This window comes from Plecotus auritus, assembly GCF_963455305.1.
Source record: "Plecotus auritus genome assembly, chromosome: 2".
NCBI classification, from domain to species: domain Eukaryota; kingdom Metazoa; phylum Chordata; class Mammalia; order Chiroptera; family Vespertilionidae; genus Plecotus; species Plecotus auritus.
The window spans coordinates 172,542,652-172,558,418 of NC_137771.1; the positions used below are offsets into that span (position 1 = coordinate 172,542,652).

Consider the following 15,767-nt stretch of genomic DNA (forward strand, 5'->3'; position numbering starts at 1 on the left):
AAAATATTTACTATCTTGTTCTTTACAATAAATGTTTGCCAACTCCACCTATAAAACAATAAAATGTGATAATGTATTTTTAGCAAACCCATGACTGATAGATCTGTGCATTTCTTTTGCTTTATATGGAACTGCAGAGTAGTTGTATCATAAATCTTTAGATATTTATTAATTAGGTGAGTGATAAAAAAAACACAAAACTACAAACCCAGTTAAATCTGCTAGGTTTAAAAATAAAACATTATGGAAATTCAAAATTTAAATGACTTAGTTTGTAATGAAGTGTGAAATAAAGGGGGGAAAAAGGACCAGGTTAAAAATTTTGATGAAGCCCTAACCAGTTTGGCTCACTGGACAGAGTGTTGGCCTGTGGACTGAAGGGTCCCAGGTTCAATTCTGGTCAAGGGCACATGCCTCAATTGCGGGCTCAGTCCAACGTGCAGGAGGCAGCCAATCAATGATTCCCTCTCATCACTGATATTTCTATCTCTCTCTTCCTCTCCTTTCCTCTCTGAAATCAATAAAAATATATTTAAAAAATAATTTTGATGACCACAGAAACAAAAACTATTTATTGGTACTTATTAACATATCAGATGTGAGAACACTTTATTTATAGAGGTGTATAGTATGAGCTGTAACTATTATTGTTGAATATCCAATTGCCATACTGTTTATCCCTTTGAAGACATGTTCATTTATATGTATTAAGAAAGAATAAGTAGCCGAAACCGGTTTGGCTCAGTGGATAGAGCGTCAGCCTGCGGACTGGAAGGTCCCGGGTTCGATTCCGGTCAAGGGCATGTACCTTGGTTGCGGGCACATCCTCAGTGGAGGGTGTGCAGGAGGCAGCTGATCGATGTTTCTCTCTCATCGATGTTTCTAGCTCTCTATCCCTCTCCCTTCCTCTCTGTGAAATATCAATAAAATATATTTAAAAAAAAAAAAAAAGAAAGAATAAGTAGTATGACAACATCTTACTAGCTATGGGATAATAATGTTATTCTGATATCTGAAGAATGGAATGTTCTTCTAAATTACATAAAATGCACACTGCTCAGGAGTTGAAAAAATAGGTTATTCAATGTGATTAGCTAAAAAGAGCTCTCCATTGGAGGAACCTGCACTAAGTAACTGGATCACTTAGTGTCTTTTTATTAATCTGTGAAATTCAATAATATCTTCTCTATGTCTCTCATCAGGTTTTTAGAAGAATAAAATTAAATATAAAAATAAAAGTGTTTTGTAAATGAAAGTGTCATGCAGATGTAAGGTATTACTAAAAAGCAGTGTGTATATACATGTACAAATCTAATAGCTAAAAATCCTTTCTATGTGTGATGGTTCTAAGCTCTTACTACATTAAGTCATTTAATTCTCACCAGTCCTCTATTAGATAGGTATTATTATTCCCTTTCTACAGATGAAGATGCTGAGGCACAGAGAAGTTAGATTATTTACAACAGATGAATAGCAGTGAACCACAATACAAATTCCAGAGTCTGTGCTCTTAACCACTATTTTACATTGCTGATATATAATTGTAATATATATATAACATTTCATTTCACTAGACTACTAACCTGGTTGATTTTCCAATATTCTACAATCTGAGCTGCGCTGATATTCACCACTTATATGCCAACTGAATTCCTGACTGAAAGGGCAGTAGTCAGCAATTTCTACTGAACCACCATAATGGGGCAAATCTTCTGCAGGTATTCCACTGAGTTCATCAAAGTACTACAAAGAGAGTATTAGGAAGACAGAAAAAGAAATATTCTGTATAACCAAAGTCCACAGTCAATTTATAGCAACCCTCTAATGCTGTATAACACAAAGAAGATATTAATGTAGTTTTCCTCATGTACAGCAAGCATGTCAAACTCAAAGGCTAACACAGGCCAAATAAATGAGGCACATGGCCCACGGGCCACGAGTTTGACATGCTTGATGTACAGTGTAACACAAAGATATTAACATACCACTCAGGGGTATGTCAAAGCTATTTAGTTTTAGAAATAAGTAAGGTAAGTAAACTGGTTAAGTTTCTTATTAGATAACAAATTTGATGTGTTTTTAAAGAATGAATCGGAAGACTTTCAAGAGTTGACAAAACACAAAAAACTACATAGAATTAAGATTTTAAATATACTGTACATCAAATGTCTTTAGAACACTTAATTTATATGCTGTTTTGACATTCTTGAAAAAATAAAATTGTGAGAAAATGAAAGAGATCACATATATACATACTAGATGCCTGGTGCATGAAAATTCAAGCACTGGAGGGAGGGTCCCTCAGCCCGGCCTGCCCTCTCTCACAGTCCAGGAGCCCTCAGGGGCGGGAGGCGACCCGGTGATCAGGGGAAGGAGACGCCCCATCACAACTCTGCTGCTGCCACTGCTGGCAGTGCAAGCCTCAGCCGGCCCTGGTTACCTGAGCCTCAGCCGTCCCTGGGCGGCTAGGCAGCCACCATCCAAGGCTTGCCTGCACCTTGGGCCAACCCTGGGCGGCGGGGCAGCCGACATCTGAGGCTTGCCTGCACCTCGGGCGTCGGCTGGGCAGCCACCATCCAAGGCTTGCCTGTGCCTTGGGCTGGCCCTGGGTGGCTGGACAGCCACCATCTGAGGCTTGCCTGCACCTTGGGCTGGCCCTGGACGGCTGGGGGGCTGAGAGGACTGGGGGACTCCGGAGGTGGGCGGGCCCAGGCTTGCTGCACGCCTGCCGCCCCTGCAGGGTTAAGGGGACTGGGTGCCACCATCTTGTGTCTGTGGGCGCAGACATCTTTGAGGGCGGGGCAGTCAATTAGCATATTCCCTCCTTATTGGCTGTGGGCACCGCCATCTTTGCGACAATGTGAGGGTCAATTAGCATATTCCCTCTTTTTTAGACAGGATAATACTTTGAACACCAAAGGAACAAGGTACCAGATAAATCTTAAAGATTTCACATTTTACACCAACTCATCCTATATAATAAAAGCCTAATATGCAAATCGACTGAATGGCGAAATGACCAGTCTCTATGACACTCACTGACCACCAGGGGACAGATGCTCAATGCAGGAGCTGCCCCCTGGTGGTCAGTGTGTTCTCACAGGGGGAGCGCCGCTTACCCAGAAGCTGGGCTCATAGCTGGTGAGTGCAGTGGTGGTGGCGGGAGCCTCTCCTGCCTCTGGGGCAGTCGAACATCCCCCGAGGGCTCCCGGACTCTGAGAGGGTGCAGGCCGCTCCTGGACTACGAGAGGGCGCAGGCTGGGTTGGGGGTGCCCCCCGAGTGCACAAATTTTGTGCACCGGGCCTCTAATTGAATTATAATACTACTAGAGGCCCAGTGCACGAATTCATTCATGGGTGGGATTTGGCCAGCCTGCCCCGATCAGGGGGCGGGGGGCCAATCGGGGGCAGGGCCAGCTCAGGGGAGGGGCCGAGGGTGGTTGGTGGGCTGGTCCCACCCCCTGGTTGAACTCCCGGTTGAGGGGACAATTTGCATATTAGCCTTTAATTATATAGGACCTAGAAATACAGTTACCATCATATGGTGTCTGAAACACTCAGAAAGGTCATAAACATATGTAGGAAGCTCAAACTTTAGCAGCAATCATTTAAAATTAGCTTTTGTGATATAATTTCTGACTAACATGTGCTTTGAAAATGACAGGCTGAGTTGAGGCTTTTTAGAGATAGCCATGGCAACATACCACTTAAAAGGTCAAATCAGAGATTCAGACTGAACATCATGTGGGGCCATTTTCTTCACCTTTTACATCCCTTGAGTCAAACCTTCTCTAAATCAAAACTCCCAAGCCTTCTAATTAATTGGCTTAGAGTACCTGGGTTATTTTCTTTAAAGAATCTTGTGGGGTTTTGTGGTGTGTAAATTAGAGGAAATTAAAGATGAAGACTTTGGAAACAACTATAAAGAAAAAAAAACAGCCGAAACCGGTTTGGCTCAGTGGATAGAGCGTCGGCCTGCAGACTGAAGGGTCCCGGGTTTGATTCCGGTCAAGGGCATGTACCTTGGTTGCGGGCACATCCCCAGTGGGAGGTGTGCAGGAGGCAGCTGATCGATGTTTCTCTCTCATCGATGTTTCTAGCTCTCTATCCCTCTCTCTTCCTCTCTGTAAAATATCAATAAAATATATTAAAAAAAAAGAAAAAAAACATACAATTTAGAAATATTTAGAGCAAAATAAATATTCTAAATGCCTCTTACTATTCCTACAAGGAATTACTAGATATTAATTACTATCTATTATCACATTAGTTATAAATAAATGGAGGAATTCCTCAGTTTTATCTGACTTACAGAAAACAAATGAGGCCTTATAAATTGAAACAGTTAAGAGACTTTACTCTTCTAATTCAAAATAGAAACTTTTTTTTAAAAAGGTGATTCTTAAAACTGTGCCCCAAACAAGTGTTACCTGGTATTCTTGAGGCAAAGGTTTTGGAAACTTCTGCAAATTACACACTGCAACTGCTCTCTGGTCCTGTCTGCAAGTTAACTGCAAGGGATTACTCCTGAGGGTGTCACAGTAAGGGCTCAGCATCTGCCTCCTGCACATAAAGATAAAAACCACAGTATAAAACTGTAAAGAAAATAGTACACATCTGTTCTTTTCCATTATAAGCTTATCTTTTCCACTATAATTTCAATATGTTTTAATAGCTTAAAATTAATTGCTAAATCGAGTTATAAACTTATTTTTCAAAGGGTAGAAGGAACGCGTAATGTAGATGTGAAAGATTAAAGCTAGATGCATTATAACATTATTTCACTGTTATTAAATAAAATCCTATTTATCTCTCTCCATTTTTGTCAGTAAAATGGAGTTTTAAAGACCTGATTTGCATTTTATATGACAAATAATGAAATTCCAGAGCTTGTCAAAAATACACATCTTCATAATTAACAAATGGAGTCTCAGAAACAAATGGAGATGATGTCCCCTTTGTCCTGCAGCTACAAAGAGTTAATTAAATATTTTCTATGCTACAATCTAGTTCAAAAAATCCTATTTGACAACTTGTTAAATTAAAAACATTCACGCCCTGGCCGGCCCTCAGATGGGAGGGTCACAGGTTCAATTCCCAGTCAAGGGCATGTACCTCAGTTGCAGGTTCAATCCTAGCTCCTGTTGGGAGTCAACTAATCAATATGCCTCTAACACATGGCTGTTTCTCTTTCTCTCTTTCCCTTCCTCCCTCCCCCGTCCCTTCCACTCTCTCTAAAAACTCAATGGAAAAAATATCCTCATTCCTTGGATGAGGTTTAAAAATGTACACACAGCTCTAGCTGGTTTGGCTCAGTGGATAGAGCGTCGGCCTGCGGACTGAAGGGTCCCAGGTTCGATTCCAGTCAAGGGCATGTACCTTGGTTGCGGGCACATCCCCAGTAGCGGGTGTGCAGGAGGCAGCTGATCGATGTTTCTCTCATCGATGTTTCTAACTTTCTATTCCTCTCCCTTCCTATCTGTAAAAATCAATAAAATATATTAAAATAAATAAATAAAAAAGAACACACATACACACAAAAACAAAAACAATATTCACAATCCAATCTTGTTTTTCTGCATAAAATGAAAATTGTGTCAATATTCCTAATTGTTACAACTTGTTCTGTTGTCTGTTAAATCTAATCTTGGAGAGAAAGTAATTTATTTAATGTTTAATTATTTAATTTGTTAATCCTCTCCTCTTCCAAGGATACTTTTTCCACTGAGAGTGGAAAGGAGGGAGAGAAGGGGGGAGATAGGTTGGAAACTGGGGGGCAGGAAGGATAGGTGGAGGGAGAGGGAGACAGAAAGAGAAACATCGATGCAAGGGGGACACATTGATTGGTTGCCTCCCACACATGCCCTGACAGGCCAGGGATCGAACCTGCAATCCAGGTAGATGCCCTTGACTGGGAATTGAACCTAAGATCCTTTAGTGTGCAGGCTAATGCTCTACCCACTGAACCACACCAGCCAGAGCTCAATGCAAACTTTTTTAAAAAAATTGCACTAATTGCTACAGATTAAACTGAGTCCTCCAAAATTCGTTTGTAGAGGCACTAACCTCCAATCTGACTATAACTGGAGAAAGGGTCTTTAGGAAGCAATATGGTTAAATGAGGCCATAAGGGTAGAGCCCCAATTTGATAGGAATGGTTTCTTTACAAGAAGAGGAAGAGAGACCAGAGTGCACTCTCTCTGTCATGTGAGGACACAGTGAGAAGGCAGCTGTCTGCAAACCAGAAAGAGAACTCTCACCAGGAACAAAATTGGCAGGCACCTTGATCTCAGATTTCTCAGCCTACAGAACCATGAGAAAATAAATTTCTGCTGATTAAGCCACCTCCTCTGTATTTTGTATGGGAGCCCAAGCAGACTAAGACATGAATGGAAATAAAAATAAAACATTGAAATTTGTGGGACATAGCTGAAGAAATGCTGAGAGGGAAATTTATAACACTAAATCAGAAAGATGTAACATCTCAAATTAATAATCAACAATACAGAGAAAGAAGAAATAAAAAACAAGCAGAAGAAAAGCTATAAGATAAAAGCAGAAATCAATGGATTTGAAAACAAAAACAACAGAAGACATCAATAAAACAAAAAGTTGGTTCTTTTAAAAAATTGGTAAAACTGCCCTAGCCAGTTTGGCTCAGTGGATAGAGTGCCAGCCTGTGGACTGAAGGGTCCCTGGTTCAATCCCAGTCAAGGACACATGCCTGGTTGCAGGCTCAATCCCCAGTAGGGAGCCTGCAGTGCAGGAGGCAACTGATCAATAATTCTCTCTCATCATTGATGTTTCTAGCTCTCTCTCCTTCTCCGTTCCTCTCTAAAATCAATAAAAATATATATATTTTAAAAATTGGTAAAACTGACAAACATCTAGTAAAACTGTAAAAGAAACGTAGAGAAGAGTCAAAGGATTTTTTTCATTCATTAAAATGTTTTTTCATTCATTAATATGAATACAGTATATAGTGAATACTGTATTCATTATATATAATTCCATTTATATAATATTCTTGAAAGGACAAAATTAGAGAAATGGAGAACAGATTAGTGATTCCAGGAATTAAGGAGGGGCTGACATGAGAGGGAACTGAGTATGACTATAAAAGCGAAATAAGAGGGATCCTTTCGGTGATCCAAATGTTCTGTATCTGACTATATCAGTGGCAATATCCTGGCTGTGATGTTGTACTATAGCTTTGTACATTTCATCAAGGAAACTGGATGAAATGTACATAGAATCTCTGCATATGAATCTGTAATTATAAAATATATATATATATATATATATATATATATATATATACACACATACATATAAAATATAAACACGCGTGTGTGTGTGTATCCCCCAAAATTGGAGACTGTATTTTTAAAAAAGCTTGCTAGGTGATTATAATATGCATCCAGATTTGAGGACTCTATTGAAAAATACCTTTGTGTTTTTTTAATATTGAATCAATAGTTACATCTATGTTTATGAGTGCATTTTCTGAAGAAAACAGTAAGAAATATAGAGTATGTAAAATTTTTGCAATGTGTATTTATGAATTATAAGCTAAACAGAAATAGCTCCCACATTGTAGATTCTTTAAGTCTATGATTTAAAACAATATGCAGCCGAAACCGGTTTGGCTCAGTGGATAGAGCATCGGCCTGCGGACTGAAGGGTCCCGGGTTCGATTCCGGTCAGGGGCATGTACCTTGGTTGCGGGCACATCCCCAGTGGGAGGTGTGCAGGAGGCAGCTGATCTATGTTTCTCTCTCATCGATGTTTCTAGCTCTCTATCCCTCTTCCTTCCTCTCTGTAAAATATCAATAAAATATATTTAAAAAAAAATAAAACAATAAAACAATATGCAGCTATTTATTATATCACCAAGCACCATAAATGGTTTTCTACACATTTTGAGTATGAACTATTCAGACCATATTTTGAAAACAACACTTTAGGCTCCAGATAAAGAACAAAATTAGAAATAAATTGTTATCAAACATTGTGAGGAAAAGTATTCTTACTTTTTTCTCTGCTGATCAATCCAGAATTTACAGCTCTTCCTGACAAAGTCACAGCCCATTCCTCGACCCCAGTCTAACTTCTCAGCCATGCTATAATTAGCTTTATACCAGCTGTGGAAAAATTCAAACAAAGCACTTTTTATTGCTGTCATTTAAAAAACAATTCCAACATACCCATGACAAATCTCAACAATGAGAAAACTAGGATCTCAAAAGGGACTTTGGTGGCCATCCCACGGATAGGCATTACTAAGAAAGCCCTTACTGCAAGGGTCTCCGGAGCAGGACTGGGGAACTTCAGTTTTATGGTGAGGCTGTTCATAGTTGGAAAAAACACTAACAAACCATGTTTCCATTGTAATTTCCAAAGATGACAGAAGTCACAGAGTAGAAACTGGTTCAGGTGTGAGACCAGCGGAATGAGGGCCAAAGAAACAGAGAATGAGAGAAAAAGAGAAGTAAACTGAGGAAGAAACAGTGGAATTGTTAGGTAGCTAGCTTTTACCTAATCTGATTCAGTTGGCCCTAGTTTCTTGCTTCTCTGGCCTTGAATCTGTGCTATTTTATCATACAGACCCTGCTTGTGACTAAATATTACAGCTTTAAAATAAGACAAATGAATATAATGCCTAATACTTTTTAAAATGTTCTCATTTCAGAAAAAAAAACCACACAGCACATTGATTTAGTTTCCTGGCAAATTTAATCAATGAGCTAGTTTTATCAGCATTTCTCTTTTTTTTGAAAAAATCTTTTTCTTTTGGTCCTAGCCAGTTTGGCTCAGCGGATACAGCATTGGGCTGTGGACTGAAGGTCCTGGGTTTGATTCTGGTCAAGGGCACGAACCTCGGTTGCAGGCTCCTCCCCAGCCTAGGCCCAGGTCTGGGCTTGTGCAGGAGCCAACCAATCGATGTGTTTCTCTCACATCAATGTTTCTCTCTGTCTTTCCCTCTCTCCCACTCTCCCTAAAAATCAATGGGGAAAATGTCCTCTGGTGAGGATTAATAAAAAAAAAGGGAAAAAAATCTTTTTTTATTTTTCAACTAGAGGCCCAGTGCACAGATTTGTGCACATTGAAAGGAAATTAATTAGAAGGTGGCCGGCGGGGTAGGACTGGGCGAGATGGCCAGACACGCCCTGGATCCGACCTCCTGCAGTCCCTCACCGGCTGGCCGCACCTGGGGTGGCGCTGGGGCTCAAAGGGCGTCTGCGGAGTGAGTGGGGTCCCTCCGGCAGGTGGGGTCCCTTGGCCTGGCCTGCGGGGATTGGCCGAAACCTCTGACATCCCCTGAGGGGTCCTGGAATGAGAGAGGGCATTCTGCAAAGTTGCTGTCATTCAGCTGCTCCTGCATTGAGCATCTGCCCCCTGGTGGTCAGTGCACATCATACCTACTGGCTGGTCAGCCATTCGGCAGGTCGCTTAGCCTTTTATATATATTAGATATATATAGATTACAGTTGACATACAATATTATATTAGTGTCAGGTGCACTCCATACTGATTAGACATTATATAACTTACTGATCCTCACAATAAATCTCATACCCATCTAACACCATACATAGTTATTTATTTATTTAAAAAAATATATATTTTATTGATTTTTTACAGAGAGGAAGGGAGAGAGATATAGAGAGTTAGAAACATCGATGAGAGAGAAACATCAGCTGCCTCCTGCACACCTCCTACTGCGGATGTGCCCACAACCAAGGTATATGACCTTGACCAAAATCCAACCTGGGACCTTTCAGTCTACAGGCCGACGCTCTATCCACTGAGCCAAACTGCTTAGGGCCATACATAGTTATTAGAATATTATCTATATACTAGAGGCCCAGTACACGAAATTCGTGCACAGGGGGTGTGTGTCCCTCAGCCCAGCCTGCACCCTCTCCAATCTGGGACCCCTCAAGGGATGTGCGACTGCCAGTTTAGGTGGGATCGGGCCTAAATGGGCAGTCGGGCATCCCTCTCACAATCCAGGATTGCTGGCTCCCAACTGCTCGCCTGCCTGCCAGCCTGATCACCCCCTAACCACTCCCCTGCCAGCCTGATTGACGCCTAACTGCTCCCCTGCCAGCCCAATTGCCCCTAACTGTCCTCCCCTGTACGCCTGGTCACCCCCAACTGCCCTCCCTGGTGGCCTGGTCCCCCCCAACTGCCCTCCCCTGCAGGTTTGGTCCCTCCCAACTGCTCACCCCTGCTGGCCATCTTGTGGCGGCCATCTTGTGTGTTGGAGTGATAGTCAATTTGCATATTACCCTTTTATTAGATAGGATATAAAAAACTAATATGCCAAGTGTCCCCTCGGGAGTTTGGCCAGGAGAACAGGAATTCAATCGCTTGCTATGATGTGCAGTGCAGAACATGGTGGGTGACCAGTGGCGGCAGCGGGGCTGAGGGAGCAAGGGAAGGAGGAGGCAGGGAGGTGGGGGGAACCACATAGTGGCAGTGCATGGGTAGCGAGGGAAGGAGGAGACGGAGAGGTGGGGGAACCGCATGGGTGACGAGGGAAGGAGGAGGCGGGGCGGTGGGGAACCTGATCAGCCCTGATCACTGGCCAGGACTAGAGACCCTACCCATGCACGAATTTCGTGCACTGGGCCTCTAGTTGATTATAATGCTCTACTTTACATCCTCATGACTATTCTGTAACAACCAATTTATACTTCTTTTGTTGGTTAATTGATTTTAGAGAGAGAAAGGGAGAGGGAGAGAGATAGAAACATAGATGAGACAGAAACATGGCTTGGCTGCCCCCCTGCACGCCCCCTACTGGGGATCAAGCCCAAAGTCCGGGCATGTACCCTGACCAGGAATCGAACCGTGACCTCCATGCCAGCCGGAACCAGCAACCTCTTGGTGCATAAGACGATGCTCAACCAACTGAGCCACACTGGCTGGGCTCCATGTCTAGTTTTAAAATATTGCCAGAAATTTAGAAACATAAAGCCCATGTTGCTGTTGTGTTGCCTCAGAAAAAAAGAAAAATGCTTTAAAATTCACCACTGCCATGATTTTTTATTAGTGACTCACACACTCCACAGTGCTTCTGTATCCAACTGGTATCCAAGATACTAGCATTGTTTATAAAAGGGCTATAAATAGGTTGTTAAGCAGAGCAGCAGGACCACTTCAGCTAGCTATTGCTTATTCGGGGATAAATGAGGAAGAGCTATACTGGCACTAAAAAACATCCATCATTGTGGGGTTTTTCCCCTTTTCAAATACAGTATATGAATGCCCTAACTTGGTCCACTGTAAAGTATGAGAAACAATGATAACCTAGTAGCAATGAACACAGTGTCTAGGCCAGCCGTGGGCAAACTACGGCCCGCGGGCCGGATCCGGCCTGTTCGGCTGTTCTATCCGGCCCGCGGAGCCGAAAGAGCGGAGGGTTCTCTTGCTCTCCCCTCCGCTCCTTTACTTTGAATTTATATTAGTTCACACAAACACTCCATCCATGCTTTTGTTCCGGCCCTCCGATCCAGTTTAAGAACCCATTGTGGCCCTCGAGTCAAAAAGTTTGCCCACCCCTGGTCTAGGCTGTGTTTTCTTAAAGCTATCTCTATTAAAAGGAACCAGCGCTCTTTGTAAGATTGGCTAATGCCCAGGGAGTATGTGCTGATCAGCCTGGTACATTTTATCATACCAGAAACCAAGGAAGCTATCAAAACCAACATGTCTTTTCTAAAGATCCAGGAGCCAATAAAGAAAAAGACCCCCATTGGAGTCATTTAAAAACAGTATTCTACTTCTTTACCAGGAAGTTCCACTGCTTTAAAAACCAGGAATCTATATATCACCAATTTCACTTATAATTTAAAGAAATTTTTAAATTAGTCTTTCCTTCATGTTAGCATGGCCTCTATGTATTGAAAGATAAATTCCGTAATACTAGGAATTTTGTTCTATTCCTTACTATATCCCAGGGCTTCAAATATTTATTGAATGAATAAATGGAGTTGTTAGAGGTAATGGATACTTAACTGCACAAAATTCTAAGAATATTTTACTTCAATGCAAAATGTCAGTATTTTAAGCTGATTAGTTGATTTAGCTTAATCATATTAATTTTAATATTCATTTCATTTTAATAAACAATTCATATGATAATCTCAAAGCTGTCTTACCCAGTGTCCTCCATTAATGCCAGAGTGATTCGAGAGAGGACTCGGTTCTGGGTGTGAGAACCAGTCATTGCTTCATTCTGAAAATCGTCAACAGATTTTCATTAGAGGACTGGACCCCTTGCAATCTCAATAATTTCCATGATTACGTTAATGTATATTTAAAATGTCTTAAGTATGGGAGGCTCATGAAGTATGCACTTAAAATAGTGAAATATGTAAGTCTTGTTTAAAATGACGAGACTGAAGCTTAAAATCTACTTTCTGCCTCAAATGTCTACATTGTGTCCAATTTTGTTTGAATGGTAGAGAGCCAGCATTTAGAACTCTGTGATGAAAATGAGGATAAATACATTGAAACAGAAATACTGTAAAAATATTAACTACCTAGGCAAAATGGGTAGTTGAGACAGATGCCCAGATAATACTTACCTGAATTACACAAAAATGCTTTCATAACCCTCAACTTTGTGATCACAGAAATACACATTAATATGCAAAACATGTATCACAGGATCAAAGGATTTGCATGAGGGACCTAAAATACCATCAAGGTCTACTATCTATCCAATGTTTTAATTCATATCATAAAATTTATACCAGTAGGTTACCTAACGATAAGGACTTCACTGCCTCTTAAGAAGGCGTATTCTATCTTTGGGCAGCTCTGACTATTCTTCCAGTCTTTAATTTGAACACTAGATGGTCTTCTCAAGTACTTTAATATCATCTTTTAAAAAAATAGGTCAAGGACACTGAAAAGTAAATACGCTTTAATTTCTGGCCAATCTACAGCTTTCTAAAGGGAATCACTTGATAAAATTGCTTAAAGAAAATAAACTGAAATTCCCACAGGAGAAATGTATGTCACTTCCAGTAAGTTTCCATCACTTACTTTGTGGTCATCTAGATAAGAACAGTCAGTACAAGCATTAATTTTACTCTTTTCACAGTTTTACAAACTCGGGTCATGATACATGTAAGCATAATTTTCAAATCCTTCACCCATTTTTAAATTAGGTTGTCTTCTTTTTTAAAAAATCCTATCTAATAAAGAGGGAATATGCTAATTGACCATCACTCTATCACAAAGATGGCTGCACCCACAGCTGAAGCCAAGTTCCCATAAGGAGCCTTAACGAGCAATCAGCAGGGACCTAAGGCTACACCCTCCCCCGCCCCCGTGGGGCTTGACAGGGGACCTCAGGCTGCGCCCCCCACCCGGCAGGGCTTGACAGGACCTCAGGCCGAGTTCCCCGCCCAATGGGGCTTGACAGAGGACCTCAAGGTTCGCTTTCTGTCCTGGTGCTGGGCCAGGGGACCTGAGGCTGCACCCCCTTGCCAGTGGGGCTTGATGGGGGACCTAAGGCTGTGACCCCCTCCCAGTGCTGGGCTGGGGGACCTGAGGCTGCACCCCCCTGCCTGGCAGGGCTTGATGGGGGACCTCAGGCCATGCCCCCCACCTAGCGGGGCTTGACAGGGGATCTCAGGCCATGTCCCCGACCTGGTGGGGCTTGACGGGGGACCTCAAGGCATGCCCCCCGCCCCGGTCTGGGCTGGGGGACCTCAGGCCACGCACCCCCATCCAGGCGCCAGGTCAGGGGACCTGAGGCTACGTCCCCTGCCCGGCGAGGCTTGACAAGGGTGGGACTGGCCAGGTCTGGATCTAGCCCAATGGGGGCAGGGGCCGGTCGGGTCTGGGTCTCATGCAATTGTGAGGTGCATGTGGGTGGGTGGGGACTTGACTCTGGGTCCTGTGGTGAGCCCCAGACTCTGACAGGAGGAAGGTTTTCATATACATTTTACTAATTTTCTTTCATTTCTGATACTTCTATAGAGAAAAGGCAAATAGCAATATTAAATTATTTCCTCTAATTAATCCCTTTTTATTTATTTATTTATTTATTTATTTAAATATATTTTATTGATTTTTTACAGAGAGGAAGGGAGAGGGATAGAGAGCTAGAAACATCGATGAGAGAGAAACATCGATCAGCTGCCTCCTGCACACCCTCTACTGGGGATGTGCCCACAACCAAGGTACATGCCCTTGACCAGAATCGAACCTGGGACCCTTCAATCCACAGGCCAACACTCTATCCACTGAACCAAACCAGTTAGGGCTTATTAATCCCCTTTTAATGTTCACGAATTTTATGCACTGGGCCACTAGTATTTAAATATTCTTATTGATTTCAGAGAGGGAGACGGAGAGGGAGAGATAGAAACATTGATTGGCTGCCTCTTGCACGCCCACTGGGGATTGAGCCCGAAACCTGGGCATGTGACCTGATTGGGAAATGAACCATGACCTCCTGGTTCATAGGTCAAGGCTCAACCACTGTTAGCCATGCTTTATTGCTTAGTTATAAGAGTTCTTCATATAGTCTGGATTATAGACCTTTATCAGACAGATGATTTGTAAATATTTTCTCCTGTTCTGTGAGTTGTCTTTTCACTTTATTGATAGTGCCTTTTGAAGCACAAAAGTTTTTAATTTTTGATGAAGTTCATGTTATCTATTTTCTTTGGTTGCTTATGCTTTTGGTGTCACATCTAATATAGATATAGATATAGATATAGATATAGATATAGATATAGATATAGATATAGATATAGATATAGATCTATATTTATATATCCTTTGAGCAAGACATTCCACTTGTAGGGATTTATCTTTTCTTTTTCTATATAAATAAATTTGACCTTCAGTTAACTTCCTAATTCTGGTTTCTGGGAACCTAATAAAGGTGGAATGTGAACTGTGTTACCAGGCAACAGTACACAAGGAAAAAGACCTCCTGATATGCATCTGGACTTGGGATTACTATAAGTGAACATGAACACTTGTTGGTAAGCCACAATTTTGGACTTCCCGGTGTGCAGTGACTTTTATGGGTATGACCCTTACAGGATTCTGCAAGTTATATCTATGGATAACTCTTAGACTGCTGTATGGAGTATGAGAAATGCCTGATGGCTATGGTGGCATGCTGTGCTTTCTTTCCTCTATCATTCTACATGAATGTTTTTTCAATGTGGACCATTTAGGTCTTGTTAGTTTGACTGTTTAATTGAACCTAATTACCACCACTAGAACAACACTCCTAGAAGACATTGCAGATATTTAAATAAGTTGCTCATTACAATATTTTTAAAATAAAAAATTAAAAACATAGTTATTCATTAGCATAGGAATGTTGTTCATATAATATGTAGCTATTAAAAAATGAATAGATCCAATATACAGATTATTCTACTAAAGCATGGGTTTCTGTATGTGAATGAGCTCATGTAAGCCTGGTAAATAAGAAAACATCATCACCATAATAAGGAATCGTGTTGCTTCATAATGATTTTCCCCCTGGATTTTAATGTCTTGTGCAATGGAGCAATAGCAGCTAAATACAAAGTACACTAAGGCAGCTAAACACAGTAACAGAGAAATGCTATTCTGTGCAGGGTGTCCGTTCACTCCATGCTCTTCTACATGACTTGGTACAGCTAGAGGCTCTGACTTGGAAGTGCTTATTGCATGGTTCTCTCTAACCTTTGTACAATTTTACTATTTTCTTCCATTGCTCAGATTTATAGTCTCCCATC

General features: G+C 41.5%; 1 protein-coding gene across 2 annotated transcripts in view; it reads right to left on the reverse strand.

Moving 5' to 3' along the window:
• LMLN (leishmanolysin like peptidase) overlaps positions 1-15,767 on the reverse strand; it is an 83,509-nt gene that overhangs the window by 34,853 nt on the left and 32,889 nt on the right. For both annotated transcript variants that reach the window (XM_080656649.1, XM_080656648.1), the window contains exons 11-14: positions 12,168-12,244; positions 8,034-8,144; positions 4,431-4,563; positions 1,584-1,743 (exon numbers count right to left, since the gene is read on the reverse strand). In XM_080656649.1, coding sequence (XP_080512775.1) covers positions 1,584-1,743; positions 4,431-4,563; positions 8,034-8,144; positions 12,168-12,244 — 481 coding nt within the window. The remainder of the gene's footprint in view (positions 1-1,583; positions 1,744-4,430; positions 4,564-8,033; positions 8,145-12,167; positions 12,245-15,767) is intronic.